The sequence below is a fragment of the Capsella rubella genome, unplaced genomic scaffold (assembly GCF_000375325.1).
Source record: "Capsella rubella cultivar Monte Gargano unplaced genomic scaffold, Caprub1_0 scaffold_8, whole genome shotgun sequence".
Taxonomy (NCBI): Eukaryota; Viridiplantae; Streptophyta; class Magnoliopsida; order Brassicales; family Brassicaceae; genus Capsella; species Capsella rubella.
The window spans coordinates 12,736,026-12,753,579 of NW_006238916.1; the positions used below are offsets into that span (position 1 = coordinate 12,736,026).

At 37.3% G+C, this 17,554-nt stretch overlaps 6 protein-coding genes across 6 annotated transcripts; 3 read left to right on the plus strand and 3 right to left on the minus strand.

Moving 5' to 3' along the window:
* Positions 1 to 26: 26 nt before the first annotated feature.
* Positions 27 to 2,045, minus strand: LOC17875678 (adenylyl-sulfate kinase 4, chloroplastic). The gene is made up of 6 exons (XM_006280832.2): positions 1,670 to 2,045; positions 1,160 to 1,291; positions 808 to 1,076; positions 614 to 698; positions 477 to 523; positions 27 to 372 (listed from the first exon to the last, which is right to left on the minus strand). Exons 1-6 carry the CDS (start codon positions 1,902 to 1,904, stop codon positions 256 to 258), a joined length of 885 nt encoding a protein of 294 aa, XP_006280894.1. The 5' UTR covers positions 1,905 to 2,045; the 3' UTR covers positions 27 to 255.
* Positions 2,046 to 3,196: 1,151 nt separating this feature from the next.
* On the plus strand, positions 3,197 to 3,862 carry LOC17875772 (60S ribosomal protein L26-2). The gene has a single exon (XM_006281213.2). It carries the CDS (start codon positions 3,259 to 3,261, stop codon positions 3,697 to 3,699), a length of 441 nt encoding a protein of 146 aa, XP_006281275.1. The 5' UTR covers positions 3,197 to 3,258; the 3' UTR covers positions 3,700 to 3,862.
* A 344-nt stretch (positions 3,863 to 4,206) lies between these two features.
* Positions 4,207 to 6,352, minus strand: LOC17876949 (mitochondrial outer membrane protein porin 2). Its single transcript, XM_006280878.2, has 6 exons — positions 6,216 to 6,352; positions 5,933 to 6,000; positions 5,329 to 5,439; positions 5,151 to 5,237; positions 4,846 to 5,054; positions 4,207 to 4,761 (listed from the first exon to the last, which is right to left on the minus strand). The coding sequence occupies exons 1-6, from the start codon at positions 6,262 to 6,264 to the stop codon at positions 4,455 to 4,457; spliced, it is 831 nt and encodes a 276-aa protein (XP_006280940.1). The 5' UTR covers positions 6,265 to 6,352; the 3' UTR covers positions 4,207 to 4,454.
* Positions 6,353 to 6,464: 112 nt separating this feature from the next.
* Positions 6,465 to 7,085, plus strand: LOC17875910 (succinate dehydrogenase assembly factor 4, mitochondrial). The gene has a single exon (XM_006282121.2). It carries the CDS (start codon positions 6,550 to 6,552, stop codon positions 6,865 to 6,867), a length of 318 nt encoding a protein of 105 aa, XP_006282183.1. The 5' UTR covers positions 6,465 to 6,549; the 3' UTR covers positions 6,868 to 7,085.
* Positions 7,086 to 7,829: 744 nt separating this feature from the next.
* On the plus strand, positions 7,830 to 10,755 carry LOC17876124 (BTB/POZ and TAZ domain-containing protein 4). Its single transcript, XM_006280571.2, has 7 exons — positions 7,830 to 7,941; positions 8,154 to 8,285; positions 8,597 to 8,889; positions 9,056 to 9,186; positions 9,279 to 9,585; positions 9,675 to 9,988; positions 10,075 to 10,755. The coding sequence occupies exons 3-7, from the start codon at positions 8,632 to 8,634 to the stop codon at positions 10,202 to 10,204; spliced, it is 1,140 nt and encodes a 379-aa protein (XP_006280633.1). The 5' UTR covers positions 7,830 to 7,941; positions 8,154 to 8,285; positions 8,597 to 8,631; the 3' UTR covers positions 10,205 to 10,755.
* A 263-nt stretch (positions 10,756 to 11,018) lies between these two features.
* LOC17875463 (formin-like protein 6) lies at positions 11,019 to 14,760 on the minus strand. The gene is made up of 4 exons (XM_006279911.2): positions 13,128 to 14,760; positions 12,847 to 13,046; positions 12,088 to 12,329; positions 11,019 to 12,004 (listed from the first exon to the last, which is right to left on the minus strand). The coding sequence occupies exons 1-4, from the start codon at positions 14,654 to 14,656 to the stop codon at positions 11,207 to 11,209; spliced, it is 2,769 nt and encodes a 922-aa protein (XP_006279973.1). The 5' UTR covers positions 14,657 to 14,760; the 3' UTR covers positions 11,019 to 11,206.
* Positions 14,761 to 17,554: the final 2,794 nt, after the last annotated feature.

The following is a 17,554-nucleotide window of genomic DNA, read 5'->3' on the forward strand; positions in this document are numbered from 1 at the left end:
CCACATCGAAAGGAGAACATTCTTCAGAAGTAAAAATCTCTTTTATAATTAAATTATGCTAATAACTTGACAATCTCTTTTACAACACATTCTTGAGAAAATCTAAGACAGGGAGGGAAGAAACCACACCTTTTACAATTGCATTCAAACAAACAAATGAACAGGGGTAATGATTGATACATGAGCCTATTACAAGGAATGTATATATATGTATATATTACTATGTATTCCTTAGAGTAATTTTGTGCAAGTATCCTAAGGCGTCTTGAGGTATCCATTTTCGTCCAAATACGACACAACAATCTCTGCCATTTCAGACAGAGACGAAGATGAAGAAGAAAGACCTTTGTCTCGGTTGTTCTGTATTACAATCTGCAAAGCGTAGTAGGCCAATGTTTCCGGAGGAGAAGAAAACAACATTATATTCAAATTTAAGAATGAATACCAACTCAAATGACAAAAGGATATGTATGAACCTCGCAGTCCAAAGGCGGTTCATACGGATCATCTACTCCTGTGAAACCTAAACATAATCAAATGGGTTATATATTTAGAAAAAAAATCAACTCAAAATTGGTTGAGGTGAGAACAGAAGCTAGAGAAAGAGCTAAACCTTTGATTTTCCCAGCGCGTGCACGTTTGTACAATCCCTTCGGGTCTCTAGCTTCACAAACATGGAGTGGAACATCCATGAATACCTGATCAAGAGAAAACCAAAAGAGAGATAGGGAGGTAGACTTCAATACACTTGGTCAAATCTTAGATGTTAGACTCAGGATTTTACATTCATGAATATCATCAATAAACCTCAATGAAATCTCCTTGTGGTAACAATGCACGGCAAGCAGCTCGTTCCCTCCTGTAAGGAGATATCAAACTTGCAATACAGATTACTCCAGCATCTGCAAATAGTTTAGCCACTTCACCAACTCTTCGAATGTTTTCAGCTCGATCTTCCGCTTCGAAAGTAAGATCGCTGTTTAAACCATGTCGAAGATTGTCACCGTCAAGTATATACGAAAGCTTTCCACGATTGTGCAAAGCTCGGCTAAGAGTACATGCCAGACTACTTTTCCCTGAAAAGAGTTGAAGGGATCCAGTAGAGAAACCTCACAAACTGTAGTTAAAGAGGATCCAATGATCAGATCAAGAAGCAAACCTGAACCACTTAAGCCAGTAATCCAAATCACACATCCCTTTTGGTTAATCAATTCTTGCCTGTCGGATTTAGTAACAGGACAATCATGCCAGACGATGTTCTTTTGCTTTCCGTTGATTTTCTGTGTTTCACCTAGTTAGTTTATCTGAGATTAGATATAATTCAGATCATACGTATTTGATTACTCATCAATCATCATGGAATATGCTCATCTAACAAAGATCCAATCTTTTAAGCCAAGAGCCTAAAACTATGGAAACTCCACAAAATCTGAAGAAAAGAGCCCATTTTTAAAAATCTCAGGAAGATTATGTAGCAGAGATACAAGTGGATTGCATTGAATACGCAAGCAAAAGATAAGCTTTCAGCATTTGGAATCACCAAAAAAAAAAAAAAAAAAAAAACAAAGTTCACAAGGAAGGAAGGAAGAAGATGCACATGAAATATAGCTAAAGTTAGATACCAAACGTAAAAAATGAATCGTAGGAACGCTTTGAAAACGATTCATACCGGCGCAATCAGAGGTTAGCTTAGAAAAGGATTCATCTGTCGCCATGATCGGACGGACGAAACTCAGTCTCCGGTGACTTTTCCCACGAAACTTCGAATTTTTACCACCGGTGGGATCTAAATTTGTGGAGCTAGACAACGATAATCTCAGAAACCGCCGGAGCGGGTCAGAATCTCCGAACGCCGGCGAAACATAGCAGCTTCCAACACATCTCGCCACCGCCGCAGCATCCATATCTCAAGAACAAGTAAAATAATTTTATGCAAAAAGCAACGTATATAATGGCACCGCGAGATTCAACGATTCAATTGAACAGCCTCAACGGTGACTCTCTGTATCAAATTGGCACAGAATGTTTTTTTTTTTTTTTTAAATTATAAATAGAATCAAAAATTAATAATTTGAACCGGTTCTATAAAAATGGTTTGTTTAATTTGGCTTGTGGAAGCCGAGTGGTTAGCCACGAATGGACCCGAGTTTTAAGCTATTTTATTTTTGAGAGCGTGACGGCATCGGTGGCTTTGTCGGATATATTCAGCTAATCCAATTTGTTTAGGTTTTCTCAAATGTGATTTGTCAGAATTTTAAGGGTTGTCATCGAACTTGAAAATTTAGTACAATATGATAGAATTCATAATTCAATACTACAAAACTAGTGTTATTTAATTTTGTATTTTATCAATTCTAGTATTATTTAATTGATTGATTTTTATAATTTTGTTAAATGTGAGTATTATTCAATATTATGATGATTTTGATAATAATGTCTTTGAAAATAATTTTAATAGAAAACTAAAAAAAAAGTAGTTTATGTTCTCACTAAGATAGAATTCTTTTTTTGTTTTTTTTGTCATCAGATAGAATTCTTTTCTTATTTGAACTTCTATTATTTTTTTTTTATTACATTCAGTTCTTCTAAATTCAATTACCGAATACCCCCTTCTTGATTAATTTATAATTTAGAGACAAACCTAATACTATTATTAAACAAGTATTTTCTATCAAATGTGTGGATTTGATTTAAACTTTCATGGATTTTCCATGATTTCCTTGTCCTCAAATTAGTCACTAACCATTACCTCAATAAACTTTACTTTATTATATACACAGGGGAAAAAAACGAATACCATACCAATCTCCAACACACTTGATGAGAAAACATTAAACAAATACAAACTCTTTGTAATGCTTTTGGTTTTTAGAATTAAGTACAATGTTGAACTCAGAAATGGACAACAGGCTTACCTTAAAATAAAATTATATACACAAAACACAAAACACAATAACAACACTTAACAAGTTTGATACACGGTGCTCAGAAGGTTATATTGGGCGACGACAAAAGAAAAAAAAAAAAAGAGTTATATTGGGCCTTTTAAATGGTTTAAAAGCCCATCTAGATACAACTTCTCAAATCCATCAGACCCAGAATCCTTAAAAACCCTAATTCTCGCTTCTGCGATAAAACGGCAGCGTTTAAAAGAATTTCAATATCTGATATATAAACTCAGTTAACACGTCGCTACACTTGTTGAGCCACACACAAAAACCCTAATCTCTTCATTTTGTTTCACAAGTTGTGCGGAAGATGAAGTACAATCCTCGTGTGACCTCTTCTCGCAGGAAGAACAGGAAGGCTCACTTCACAGCTCCTTCAAGCGTGAGGCGCGTGCTGATGAGCTCGCCGTTGTCGAAAGAACTCCGTCAGAAGCACAATGTGAGATCGATGCCAATTCGTAAAGACGACGAAGTGCAAGTTGTTCGTGGGACGTTCAAGGGAAGGGAAGGGAAGGTGATGCAGGTGTATCGCCGCAAGTGGGTCATTCACATCGAGAGAATCACAAGGGAGAAAGTCAACGGAACTACGGTCAACGTCGGCGTCAATGCGTCAAATGTGATGATCACTAAGCTCCGTATGGACAAGGATAGGAAATCTCTTTTGGAGCGTAAGGCTAATGGACGCGCCGCTGCCGATAAGGAGAAGGGAACCAAGTTTACGGCGGGAGATGTTATGGAGAACGTAGATTGAGATTTAAAGAGTTCTTTTTTTATTAGTTTTATATTTTTATTAAGTTCATATGAAATTTTTGATTCCAAGGATGATGATATGATTCAGAACTCGGAAATCTATTTTTATTGAGATTGTCTATCGTGATTGAAGCATTTGATTGAGATTTAAATCGTTACTGATATCCATTTAATTCAATCATTTATATGTAATCGACATAGATGGATGATTGTGAAGAGTTCATTTCGTCAAGGTTTAACTTATAACCGTGTTAACAAGTAGGCTCAAAGATTTGGGGAACCTCAATGGTAAATGGGCTGTTCACCCTCTGATGCACCAATCACGCAGCTCTTTAGTGTAAACGATGATTGTTTATGTAAATGAGCATATCAGCCTATAATAGGCTGGTTGACTGTATTGGTGTCTAGTTGTAACTTAATTTGTGTTGTTTGTTCATGTTTTTAACTTCAAGCTGTAGCCTGTAGTGTTAGTTTTTATATATATATATATAAAAACACAAAAACGAAATGGTAAAATCAGTGAGTATTCAAGAACACTGCTTAATTAAACAAAACAAAAAAGTCAAGACAAAAACCGAACATATCCGAAAAAGAATTATCCGTCAAATTTCATTGCGGATCTATTTATTCCAATTAAACTGAACGGAAACAAGGGGAAAAAATAAACGCAAACTCTCAGGTCCAGCCGTAGAAGAAATCAACAATGAGAGAATAAGAGAGTACGGAGACTCGAGCAGCTCTTATGTGTGTGAGTTCTCAAGGTTTGAGGGCAAGAGAGAGACCAAACCTTGGATGCTTTTCTAAAGCCTTAGTGTCAATCTCACTGGAAACAGTCACTAGTGATTTCGGCATGACCTCGTGCTGCAGAAGCGCACCAAGTGTGCCATGGTTGTTGAGCTTAGCTTTCACTGTAGTCGAATGATCAATCGCATACAATCCACCAACTGTTATCGTGTTTTCATTTGTTGAGAACTTCCTGTAAACCTCACCAACTGCTGCGGTTCTCTTAAATTCATCCAAGTGATGAAGGTAAGATGCTTTGACTGAATCTCCTTTGTCTCCCCTGCAAAGTAAAAAAAAAACTCAGATCAGACCCACACGAGACACAGCTTAGTGATTGTTTTGATTTAAGATTTTGTGTTCTTACAATATCACAGAAAGGCAAGCGTCTGGTTTTGTCACACTGATCCCGGCATTGTACTTGGTGAAGGTTTTGGAGGTTGTGTCATATCCAGCTTCAGCACCAAATGAGATGACTGGCGAACCAAGAGTAGCTGTTATGTCAATTAGCGGGTTTTGTTTCAAAGCTGCTGCAGCGGTAACTGTTGCATGGTCGTGGAAGTATTGGACCTCGAGCTGTTGATGTAATTCAAAAGTTGAAGGATTAATTTTCAAACCACTGAGAAGTAAACATCTGTGATTTCATAATTTTTTTTTAAAAGGATTTACAACCTTGGCAGAATTGTAATCAGGGACTTTGAAGGAGGCAATGGCTTTTGTAGATGGAAGGATCTCGGTCAGTGTGACTGTTGTCAAAACCTGCCAAGCAAAATACATACAAACACGCTTAACAGATATTTATATGGTTTTAGAAGAAAGGTGTTTGCAAAGTCTCAACTACTACACTCACACTAGAATCAGTGTCGATTTTGACATCGAACAAAGCATTCTTGTACTTGTATTGTGTAGCAACATCAGCAGCATGAACTCCTCCCTTCTTCAGAGCAGTAGAAGTAAGGGCCTAAACAGCAGAACACAGACAATAAAATAAGGCTCTCCATTCGTGGCAATTATACATGGCGTTAAGCTGCCTAGATTATTAGGATCTGAAAACAAAAACATTCCTAACAACAAAAACGCTATCAATTGACACACTCACACACAAAAACTAACTTCTGCAAGAAATAATTTCTACAGCAAAGTTATACAATGACTGAAATCAGAAAACTATACCAATGTTAACCTCAATTTCAGTCATTCTCAAACATCTATTTCTTACACACAAGTAATTTCATCCTAAACTAGTCTTGTCACTTAGATCAAATAACCCAAGATCTAATTCAGAACTTATGAAATCGATTTTAACAAGGATGAGATCGATCAGACCCAAGAACATATACTCTAAGAGCTGCTAAAGGCAAAACAACACAACAAAACCAAAAAGAAATCCAACCAAAACCGATAACAAACGAAAACCTAAGAATACGAAAGGGATGCATCAATGTAACACGTACCACGCCGGAAGCACTGTAAGTGGAGATACTGAATTTCTGATCGGTATTGTAGTCTCTCGTCAACAGATCTACCAAGAAGGGAAACATAAAAGCAATCAGCTTAAAATCAACATAATCACCCAAACCAGAATAAAAATTTGAAAATATTTTCTAGCTTACAGGATAAATAAATTCGAAACACCAGTACTTGGAATCAATGCACGCAATAACTGCGTGATTTTAACGGGAATCGAAACGTCGTCGAGAGAAGGATAATAGAAGGAGAGCGATACGATGATTTTACCTTTGGCTTTTTTGCCGATATCGGCGAATAGTCCTGGACCTTTGCTCATGGTTGATCGGAGATGTAGAGAGATCGGCGACGATTTGGAGGAGAAGCGGTGAAGATAGAAAAATACGTCTTGGCTTTTTATTTATTTTTGTTATTCCGTGGTGGACAAAATAAATAGTGAAATCGTTTACTATATTAACAGCCTGTCACATTCTTTAGTGACAAACCACTTACTGTTGGGCCTAGAGCTTATTGGGCCTGTTATCAAATTATGGCCCAGAAAATATGATTGTCGAATCCTATACACTATCACAGATGGTTGGGGATCTGATTAACACATCTAACAATGGCGACGAACAAAATCGTTCGTTTGATCGCACCAAGCGGATCCGTCTCCTCTAGATTCCTGGAGCCAGTGTCACGGTTTTTGAGCTCTGGTACTACTCCTCCGCCGCAGGCTCCATCTCCGAATCAGGATAACGTGAAGCCAGATCAGAAACTTCAAGAGAAACAGCAGATGCAGAAAGAAGAAGAAGAAGAGGAAGAAGAAGGAGGAGGCGGAGAGTTTGTGAACGAAGATACTGGTGAGATCGGAGGACCTAGAGGTCCTGAACCGACTCGGTACGGCGATTGGGAACAACGTGGTCGATGCTCGGATTTCTGAGACGATTCTTACAAAAAAAACTGTAGGTTGTTTTTGTCTTTTCAATTTCTGGGCAAATTGGAATTAAATTCGTTTTGATATAATGTTATGTATTTGCAAATAAAGGAGAACATTGAAGAAAACTTTAGTAGAAGGTTCAAATCGTTATGTGCTTCATGCCTGCCTTGCTTGGGTTTATTTGAATACGTAAAGTCTCAATAAAACTCTATAGTTATGAAGTTTTGTTATCGTCTCTATTCTCTAGCTAGTTCTGGCTTTGATTCGAAATTATACACTGAGATTTTTATTTTTATTGTTTGTCGGCACACTGAGTTTCTAGAAGCTTTATACAACATTAACTATATGATTAGATAGTGCTAATAACTTAAACTGTTAGCCAAATCTCTCGTTTTGTCATACTCCGATCAAAGACTAAAAATCCATTAAAATATATATGTGTCATGTGTGTATAGCAGGAAAGATGATAACCATGGATAGAAGAAAGGAACGTGTCATTACAACGAAACACACAAAAAAAATGGGAAACAATCAATTCATGAGAAATAATATCTACTCCGGACCACAGATTAATTAAACATTTGGAAGAGTATAGTTTTTGTACTTAAAACCCTTTAATTAGCGGAGAAAAATCTTATGATTTAAATTAAGACTAATCTTCTTCTTTTTCCTTTTTTGGTTCACAAAAATTAAGACTAATCTAAATTTATCTTGTTTTCTAACAAGAGAGGATAATACTAGTAATAAATACTGGATAAAATAAATTAAAAAACGAACAGCTAAAAATGAGTTGTGTGAAACGCCGAACAAGAACAAAAAATAAAGGACGACAAACAAACCGATCTGTTTTTGTACGGCTCTTAAATTAAATATAAAAAAAAAAATTTAAATTTATTTTAAGAAAAGAAAAAAAAACATGCAGAGTCGTGTTTCAATTGATAAAGCGATAATAAGACGACCACCACCACTTGACGACGCTTTCTCACAAGGAAGACAAGAAGCCGGTAAGGCGCGTGGATTCTCAGCCGTCCGTTTCGTAACCGTAGGCTCCACGCGCCTCTCCGTAATTCCCCGCAGGTGGTTGTCTTTGTCTTGCTGCCGTGAACGATGATATGAATAAAGAAGAAAATATCTTTAAATTATTGAACGCAAAAAAGTAAATAAGTAAATTAAAATAATAAATATCCTTTTTTCTCGAAAAGATTTGTCGTCTTCTATTGTTGTTGGTTTTGTGAGAGAGTGTGTGTGTTTATATAATGAGATCTCTCTGACGAAGCTTCTCTCATCAGAGTTTCTTCTCCTGCTCTTTTGAAGAAGGAGGATAGGCTTTTCTCGTAATTGAGCTCATTTCGTTAGATTCGCTCTTCAAGGAAGCTAAACCGCTGGTTCTGAGGAATTGAGATTTCTAAAACTTTGTAAAGGTATGTTCGATTTGATCATGTTTCTTACATTTTCTCTCGATTTGGATTTTATATTTGTGAGGAACAAATTACATGGATTCATGGAAAAAATGTGTAGAGATTTGTTCATGTTCTGTCCGATTCCTAAACGCAAATGATGAGAGATATGAAATTTGTTCCTGAATCACATTTTTCGTATAAACGAATCAAAGGATTGGTTTTGGATTTCATGTTTTTGCATGTTTGGAGTGAAAGCAAGATCTGTCTTAACTTTTGAGTAAATATTTACGAATCATTAACAATGGAGAAATATTTCGTTTTACTTGATGCAGGATAGACAAGATAGGCAAAAAAAAAAAAAGAGAGAATGGTGACTGGTTGTGTTGATCTTGATCAATCTTTCAAATCTCTAGATTCTTCTGTTCCAATTCCTCCACCTCTTCCATCAAAATCTAATGGATACCAGAGAAGACATGGTATGGATGCTGCACCAGGACTCGGGAATGGCTGCGTTTCCACAGCTACAAGAGATATGTGGGATCGTCTTTTCATCGATGGATACAAAGCTGATGTAGTGATATACACAGATAGTGGTTACGTCATCTATGCTCATGCCAACATAATTGTAAGCTCTCCTTTAAACTTCTATGGAAACTCTTGATCAATAATGTGTTTTTATCTTGGCGAAGGCAGAGTCTGGCGGTTGGATTTGAGATTGTTGCTAATCCTATAAATCTCTATACTTGGCTTGTATTGATATTTTGTTTTTGACATGGTTGTTGCAATAACAGGGAAATGCGTCCACTGTGATCAAAGGCATGTTGAAGCAAGCCAAAAGACATGGCAAGTGGCATACAATCTCAATCCGTGGTGTCCCTCATGATGCTGTTCGAGTTTTCATCCGTTTCCTCTACTCTTCCTGGTATAATTCATTGCCTCTATACTTATTTGCTCTCCCTCTTTTTAACATTTGTCTTATCTTAGTACTGATGAAACTTTAATTACTTGGTGTAGCTATGAGAAAGAAGAAATGAATGAGTTTATCATGCATTTGCTACTTCTATCGCATGCGTATGTGGTTCCTCAGCTGAAACGGCTCTGTGAATGGCATCTAGAACATGGTTTGCTTAATACTGAGAACGTGATTGATGTGTTCCAGCTTGCGTTGCTGTGTGATTTTCCTCGGCTGAGCGTCATATCTCACCGTATGATCATGAAACACTTTAAGGAGCTTTCTGCGACAGAAGCATGGACAGCTATGAAGAAAAGCCATCCGTTTCTTGAGAAAGAAGTTAGTGACTCAGTGATTCTCGAAGAAAATGTAAGTAGTTCTGTTCAACAAACCTTTCTCCCCCTATATAAATATCCAACAAAATTCTGAATGTTGAATATGTGTAAATATAAACGCAGATGCGGAAAGAGAGGATCAGGAAACGAAATGATCAGCGGATATATTCGCAGCTATACGAAGCAATGGAAGCTCTTGTTCATATATGCAGAGATGGATGTAAAACAATAGGACCACACGATAAGGATTTCAAGCCGAACCACGCAGAGTGTAATTATGAAGCTTGCAAGGGATTAGAATCATTGATCCGGCATTTTGCAGGTTGTAAGCTCAGAGTTCCAGGAGGTTGCGTACATTGCAAGAGAATGTGGCAACTCCTTGAATTGCATTCACGTGTCTGCGCAGATTCTGATCAATGTCGAGTCCCTCTGTGCAGGTATAAACCTACTACCTAATTAGTGTACTATTCAGAAGAGCATTTGAGTCTTGGTCGCTGATTTGTGTGGGTTTTTTTGGAAACAGAAACTTAAAAGAAAAGATGGAGAAACAGAGCAAGAAAGATGAAACAAGATGGAAACTTCTGGTGAAGAACGTATTGGGGAGTAAGAAAATCGGAGGATCTCCTTACTTTTTACCGGTGACCAGCTGTTAAAATCCTCTCAACTCAAGATTTCGCCATTTTTCGAAAATCTCAAGAAGGCGAGTTTTAAGTGTTTCTTGTGATCCCCTCCTACCCTTAAAAACACAAGTGTACCATATTAAATTCGAACGGATGAAATAAAAACACAGACTTTGTCAGCAAAGAAAGGAGCAACAACTCTGACAAATTGGTAAATCAAATCCGGTTTAAGGATGGGTTTAATTACTCTGTGGCAATAAGCTGGGGGCATCATACGGAACAAGAGAAGAAGAATCACGAATCTACCAAAGTTTATAGAGGACCCAACTTGCTTTGTTATTTATAATAACTCCAAAAATGGAAAAGAGAAACGAAAAGATCGTGGTGGGAAAAAGTGATGCAGAACAAGACAAGAAAAGAAAGAGAGAGGACGTGGTACAAGTGTACACAAAATCGGTCTCACTCACATCACATGTTTCTATTTCATTTAATAAGTAATCTTGGGAACATTCATTGTCACACCCCCAATATCGTATTTTAGACCTTGTATATATATTCTCCTTTAAATCACTTTCATTATCACTTTCGTATTGGATTCAGATTCCTCTTTCTGAACCAAACAAAAAAAAAACATACACGATTTCGTATTTAGTATTTCCAACTAGTGTAACATCATCGCTTCTTGTGAAGAAGTTGATCTTTGTATAAACTGTATTGATAATTAAACTTATAAAGGTCAAAGAAACAAAAACTTAACCAAAGACTTTGGTTGAAAGTTAAGAAATTACGATATATTCATATATCTCTATCTATATTTAAATTGCCGACAAAAATAAAAATTTAAAACTAAGAAAAAAAGGGTTCCTTATTTGTTACGAAAATTTGATCACTATATAGTGTTTGTTACTCTCTAACCGGTCCATGTTCTCCGACTAAACCAACTCAACGTCTTATATCTCTTCCCGGTTTGAGAAAACACCAATTTAATTCTTCTTTGTCTTGGTGTAAGAAACTGTACAGCGTTTTGTTTCATCATCACGTGGAAGAGTTGCTGCTGTGTTCATCATCTGAGCTTGTGTCGTCGTCTTGTCTTGCTTTATACCTATGAAGAACCGGTAACGAAGCTGTTGCTGAAATCCTGAATGACCTAGCTGAAGCTGAGCCCATGGACGTCGACATTTCTTGCATTGTCTTCACTTCTTTACAAACGTTGTCTAGAACTCCGAGAAAATCTCTCACGACCATGAAGATTCTCAAAGGATGTGCTTCTTCTTTTGCAGCATTTCCATGGAAATACTCTGTTACTTCTTTGACCATTGACAAAGCTTTTCTTTCTCCTCCTTTGATTTTTCGAATCTCTTCTTCTGCTTCTTTCAAAAACGTTTTCATCGAATCAAAGAACTTCCCTTTAGTTGTCTCTGTCTTGATAAATGATCTCAGTTTATCAAGACCCATTTCGAGCTTTGCCACGTAACTGCTCAGAACATCGAAATCCATTCCCGCTGACTTTTTCACATTAACCAGATCTCTACTGAGTCCAGCAACTACTTGTAATCCTTGCTTTCTGAAATCGTCATTGTTTCCATGGAGGTTGGTTTCGTCTTTTGTTGTTGTTGTTGTTCCCTCCGATCTTGTGATTTCTTGGACGACAAAATGAAGCAAAGTGGTTTTGCCATCAACTCCTTTGATGTCTACAAGTTTAAGAAGTGTATCGAGTTTAAAAGCTTTGGCATCTCCGCGATTAGTGCCAACGTTCATTCGGTTTCCAGTCATTAGAACAGCCTCGAGGAGCTTTAGGAATAGTCTGCTTGCTTTTAGCTCTAAGCTTGCTTCCTACAAAGCAACCAAGGGATCAGAACTAGGAAAAATCGTTTGAGCAATTAGATCATTAAGAGTGGTCTTTAAGAATAACTAACCTCTAATGTCTGGAAAGAGTTCCTTAGATACTTGACTTCTGCATCAAAGTTGGCTCTATACAACATTGCTTCAACTCTTTTGAATGCAAAAGGGATATCAAGAATGGTTTTGAGGAATCTTTCAGCTGTTCCTAGTTTCGAGACATCACCAGAGTATTCTCGCAGTTTTATTTCTTCCTCCTTTGTTGGAGCCATCTTCACCAAAGTCTCTAGAAGCTCAGCACCTAAGCTCTCGGGATTACCTAGTTACACGTACAATGCCACATTTATAATTAAAATATAATAATAATAGGGACCACAAATGCATGCATCTTAAACCAATAACGTAATAAAATCAAATGTGTTCTTAATGAATGTTAGCTACATCATGTTTTATAGGATGGCTCTTTTTCTCCTTTACATGTGGTATGTTTCATAAGTTGAACAATCATATTAGAAGCAATATAAAGCAGAGATAATCATTTCATATGTCATTGCTCTTTGCAATGATTATGACTTGTGGCCTAAGCCTTTTAGTATAATTCAGATTTTCACCATTGTTACCTCTGATGAGATTAGATCCTTATTATTATTCCTACTATAAGAAAAAAGCTCAATTAGCCCATCAAGGCATCAATACTCAAAAACTGGTTATGTGCCGAACAGAGGAACCTAACAGTAGATAGTTTACTAACTTATCATGATCTAGGAAAATACCAGTTTGCTTTATGCAAATGGAACCAACCCTAAGAATAAATCAAACTGGAGATCATTACTTACCATCCGTAAGAGCTTCGGACACCTCTTCACGTGTTACATTAAGTGCTCTTAAGAGAATTGCAATGTTCTGCGATTTCTTTGGATCCAGTACTCTGTTCTCATTCTCAGCTGGAGGCATCACTGACCTTCTCAGAGGTTCCTTTGGTACTGAACTTCCCGAATTGCAACCAAAAAGATGTTCCATCCTATCCTCGTTCAATCTGTATCGCATCATAAGATCTCAAAGTTAGTCAAAACTCAAATGAATGTGGCCAAACAATATAGTAAATAATGAAACCCACTGGAATGAGCTTGACTTGAGTTGGTCCCAAACAGTGGCTCGATCTGAGCTGGCTCGTACTTTGTCCCAGTGGAGTGGTTTTAACTTTGGCTTGCTTGGGTCTGTGTCTCCGTCTCCTGTTTTCTCAAGAGAACCCGTAGATATGGCATTGACCTCTTTTACAGCCTTGGAATTAGGACTTGGAGTCTTGAATGCTTGTGTTCTCGAAGGAGACGGTGTGGAATTCGTTGTTGCTTCAGAATTGGTGAGTTTTCGTGGTATCGGGAAATCTCTGGGCCGTTTCTGAGGAGGAGGAGGAGGAGTAAAACGCGGAGGAGCAGGCGGAGGGGGTGGAGGTGGCGGTGGAGCGTGGAGAGGAGGAGGAGGAGACCGCCGTGGTGGAGGAACTCGTGAGCTGAGAGGAGAATTATCTTGGGTAATAGCCTGAAACGCCGCCCTATTAGGTGGCGGAGGAGGCTGTGAGAATATCGGCTTGTTCTGTGAATAAGGAAACTCTTGTTCATCATTTTCCAAGCTCCTGAGAGGTAGAGGTTGTACTGGCGGCGGGAGTTTTTGCTTTATCGACGGGATGATGACGTGTTTCATCTCAGGCGACCTAGATGCTGCCGTCGCAGGAGCTGATCCAAATTTAGACCTCGGGGAAGTTCTCTTGGAGTGAGGAAGTGATCCACCATTGCTGTTGACGGAGCGAGGAAACGCCGTGTAATAACCGTCATCGCTGCTCATTGTAGATCCGTGTGGCGTGTAAAACGCCGTATCACGGCATTCTTCACCGGAAGACGATGAAGAAGGAGATAAAGCAGAGGGAGAGTTATCAGACGGTTGCGGCGGTTTAGCTAACGGAGGAAGCGGTTGAAGCTCCGGACTCGGCCTATACCGTTCCGATCTCTTAGCCGAATTCAATTTCCGGTAGGGAGAGGAATTAACCGGTCCATTAGTTCCACCGTTAGACTCACTGGCCGATTCACGGCTGGGTTCAACGGTTCCCATATAGAGAAATGTAGAGGACGTCGTGGTCGGTGGCCCCGGATCTTCCTGAAATCTGCGAGAAGCGGAGGCATCGCCACCTCCGGAAACGAGCTTCTGAGTATCGCTGGCGTGCTTGGCTTTGTGGCGATACAAGAAGAAAGCTAAAGCAGAAAGCATACCGAGCGTGACAATTCCAACAGAAATGACGATTGCAACTTTTTTGCCAGGCTTGGCAGATTGAGTAGTAGCGGTTGGAATCGGCAATCCGCCATTGACGTCGGCGGAAACAGGAGGTGGCGGAGGAGGGAACTGAGTTTGCTCAGGCGTAGATGGATTCTCCGGGAAAAATGGCTGATCGGGAGTTCCAGGAGTGACGGGAGGAGACGGCGTCGATTCGAAATCTGGTGGCGGAGGAGTAGAAGCTTCTGGAAAAAGCGGTTGGTGAAGAATTCTCCGATGAAATTCTTCACCACTGAATCGATTCAAGTTCACGCCACCAGCAGAAAAAGAGAAGAAGAAGAAGAAGAAGAAGAAGAAAAAAAAGGATAGAAGAGCTCTCATGGCGAAACGTGATTAACAGTTTTACAATTATCCTCGTCTCTCTCTAAATTCATCTTCTTCCTTCTCTATCTTCTCTGTGTCTGCTTTTTTTTTTTTTTTTTTGTTTTGTTCGCTCCTCACTGAAACTTTTATTATATTTTTAATTTTGTTTTGTGAGTTTGCCTTGTTCGTCAGATCGTAATCTTCACAGGAAAGAAAAATTAAGAAATTAATGGAAAAAAATAATAATAAAAAAAGAAAAAGGAAAGAAAAGAGAAAAAAAGGTGAAAAAGGGAAAGTAATAGCAGAGCAGAGAGAGGAAACGAAAGTTCGTTTCGTTTCGAGATCTGAGATTTATGATAACTGACGTCAGCATTTCTTTCCGGGATCGTTTAATCTCATTTGATTCATTCGTTAAATAAGTGATTACCATAATCGTACCGTACGTGTTAAAAAATAGTGGTAAATAATAGTGTGTGTGTGTGTGTAACAAAATGTATTTGTACTATTCGTGTGCGACAAACATATGTTTTGGACAACAAATATAGGATTACTAGTTAGGGAAGTAAAACAAAGACGACATTTAAATAACGCGAAGAAGAAATAGACAGCGTAACGTTTCACTGAAATTAATTTGACTATTTAAGATTATGCATAAAAAATTCAACGTCGCAATTAAAATTATGGACCGTCTTGTTGCTTTACATAATTTTAAAAAAAAATCCTACTAATCAAACACAATTACAATTTGGGAAATATCGCCACGTGTGTATGGCTTTTGCTGATTAAAGACGTGAATGTCCCTGAGTACGTATTAATTAACAGAGAATGTGACTGTACTTTTCCGTCCGACGTTAAAATTTTCCGATTTTTTTTTTTTTTTTGTTATCGGTTGATTTCAAAGACGACGAGGACGCAGGAAAAAGGACACGCAACATACCTCCATCATCGACTTTTCGATTCTAGTGTATCTTTCCCCCTTTTTTTTTTACACTTGTAGCTAAAAACTTTTATTTACAAAATATACTAATTACTGTTTAAAACCGGGTTACAGAATATGAGTCCGGCTGATTCTGTTAACGGAAAGCCAAATACTTGGTTCGGTGGTCCAGTTCCACACCGTAGATCACTTAATATATGGGGGGCTAACAATTCTCCTAGTTTACACAAGACTCTTATTAAAGTTTCTCTTTTTCTAATTGCTAAACAAAAGAAAATATAAATCTCAGAGTTGAAACAAAAAAAAAAAATTGTAAAAGTGTCGGTTGTTTTTTAGCTATGTCACAAAATTAATAGTAGTATATATTATTATTTTAGTATTATAAGAAAGTCTCCATTCTACTGCTTTTAAAAATGTTTACTAAACTATTCTTCTTCTAACATGAAATATGGTAATACGTATAAATCAAGTTTATAGCGAATCTATTAGTTAGGCAAAATAAAATTTTGATAGTGAATTGGAGAAAAAAAAAAGGGGGGGAAGAAAGAAGAAGAAGAAGACCCATACATGTAATTTTGGAATAAAGTGATACAACAACGGGCTTAAACGTTAGGGCAACATTAATGGTAGTATTTAATGCGTATCTTAAAAGAAGATACCCTTCACAAAGTATCTTGTGCAACATACTTTGTGAAAGGTATTTTCTCCTAAGATACCCCTTAAATACTACCATTAATGTTGGTCTTACATCCCTATCTTTTATTTTAAATATTTTTTCCTTCTTTTTATTCTTTCAATTTTCTTAAGTTTCATTTTTTAAGGTAATAAAAAAAAGAAATCAATGATTTATAGTTCCACCGACTCTCGTTCTGTTGTTTATGTTTATTTTTGGTAATGGTATGCCAATGCTAATGGTGATGACAATGGTAATGGTGATGTTAATATATGGTTATGTTTAATTTGACAACAAACGTATAAGTTATAACAGAGGGGTCAAGCACACGCCCTCTCTCTCTCTCTCTTGCGTTTTGCTTTATTTATTTGCTTTTCTTCTCTTTCAGTTTTCATTTTTGTTTATAAATAACTTTTCCATTTTCTTTTAGTATCTTTTTCTACTTTTTTCCATTTTCACTTGCTGATGCCCATTTTCTTTTTACTCACGATTACAATTCTGCCCTTAATCTCTTATCTTTTTCTACTTACAAATAACGCAGAAACGTTAGTGACTATACAAAATCAATAAGTTCAATCTAAAATAGTAGTTTTCATTTCTTATTTTCTTGCAAATAAGTTTATATCTTTTTGGTAGAAATATGGCATGTGCATTTGTGTTAATATGAAGAAACAAATATTCCTCTTGGCAAAATTAAAGAGGATATATTCGTGGAGATGATTCAAAAAAACAAACTTTTCTTCTCTTCCACGTAAACATAAAATCAATCCTCCGACGCTTGTGTTATTAGCTGATAGCTATATACTTAAAGTTCAAGATAAGACAATATTCTTCTTCACATTTTGTACTCGTCTTTTTTTGTTTTCTGTCTTTATTCATTATTGTCGCTCTTTGATCATTTCTATTGAGACCACAACACAATATCAAATGCAAAATTTCTTGATTTGGGTAAGCAAAATTAACGTTTGATAAGACTATTAGCAGAGAGAAGCATGTAATGATACCGACAAATCCGAGAAGTTCATGGGTCGGATGGGTCTATGCTCGGATCTTTTAATACACTGACATCTTCTTTATTCGTTTAGTTTATTGTTTTGGTTGATTAAATTATTAATTTGAGGTGGTAATCATGATAAAGCTACTCGACAAATCTCCTTCCTAGTGTTGTCATAATGATTATGACAGGATTATTCAAAACGTTCAAAGCAATTTTAGAATCCCACACCACTCTGACTATCTTCACTTAATAATATGTATCAGCCTTTTAAATTAAATAACTCGATATGGGGAATCAGCTTGTGATTTA

What these genes read in the sequence shown, in the direction of transcription:
- LOC17875678 (XM_006280832.2), bottom strand. Translation starts at nt 1,904, where the DNA reads ATGGATGCTGCGGCGGTGGCGAGATGTGTTGGAAGCTGCTATGTTTCG. An exon ending in CACAAGGAGATTTCATTGAG is followed by an intron (nt 699 to 807) that starts GTTTATTGATGA and finishes TCTCTTGATCAG; the next exon opens with GTATTCATGGATGTTCCACT. An exon ending in ACGCGCTGGGAAAATCAAAG is followed by an intron (nt 524 to 613) that starts GTTTAGCTCTTT and finishes GATTATGTTTAG; the next exon opens with GTTTCACAGGAGTAGATGAT.
- LOC17875772 (XM_006281213.2), top strand. Translation starts at nt 3,259, where the DNA reads ATGAAGTACAATCCTCGTGTGACCTCTTCTCGCAGGAAGAACAGGAAG.
- LOC17876949 (XM_006280878.2), bottom strand. Translation starts at nt 6,264, where the DNA reads ATGAGCAAAGGTCCAGGACTATTCGCCGATATCGGCAAAAAAGCCAAA. An exon ending in CTTACAGTGCTTCCGGCGTG is followed by an intron (nt 5,440 to 5,932) that starts GTACGTGTTACA and finishes TCTGCTGTTTAG; the next exon opens with GCCCTTACTTCTACTGCTCT. An exon ending in AAATCGACACTGATTCTAGT is followed by an intron (nt 5,238 to 5,328) that starts GTGAGTGTAGTA and finishes TTTGCTTGGCAG; the next exon opens with GTTTTGACAACAGTCACACT.
- LOC17875910 (XM_006282121.2), top strand. Translation starts at nt 6,550, where the DNA reads ATGGCGACGAACAAAATCGTTCGTTTGATCGCACCAAGCGGATCCGTC.
- LOC17876124 (XM_006280571.2), top strand. Translation starts at nt 8,632, where the DNA reads ATGGTGACTGGTTGTGTTGATCTTGATCAATCTTTCAAATCTCTAGAT. An exon ending in CAGTGATTCTCGAAGAAAAT is followed by an intron (nt 9,586 to 9,674) that starts GTAAGTAGTTCT and finishes ATATAAACGCAG; the next exon opens with ATGCGGAAAGAGAGGATCAG. An exon ending in TGTCGAGTCCCTCTGTGCAG is followed by an intron (nt 9,989 to 10,074) that starts GTATAAACCTAC and finishes TTTTGGAAACAG; the next exon opens with AAACTTAAAAGAAAAGATGG.
- LOC17875463 (XM_006279911.2), bottom strand. Translation starts at nt 14,656, where the DNA reads ATGAGAGCTCTTCTATCCTTTTTTTTCTTCTTCTTCTTCTTCTTCTTC. An exon ending in GTCCGAAGCTCTTACGGATG is followed by an intron (nt 12,330 to 12,846) that starts GTAAGTAATGAT and finishes ACGTGTAACTAG; the next exon opens with GTAATCCCGAGAGCTTAGGT. An exon ending in ACTCTTTCCAGACATTAGAG is followed by an intron (nt 12,005 to 12,087) that starts GTTAGTTATTCT and finishes GTTGCTTTGTAG; the next exon opens with GAAGCAAGCTTAGAGCTAAA.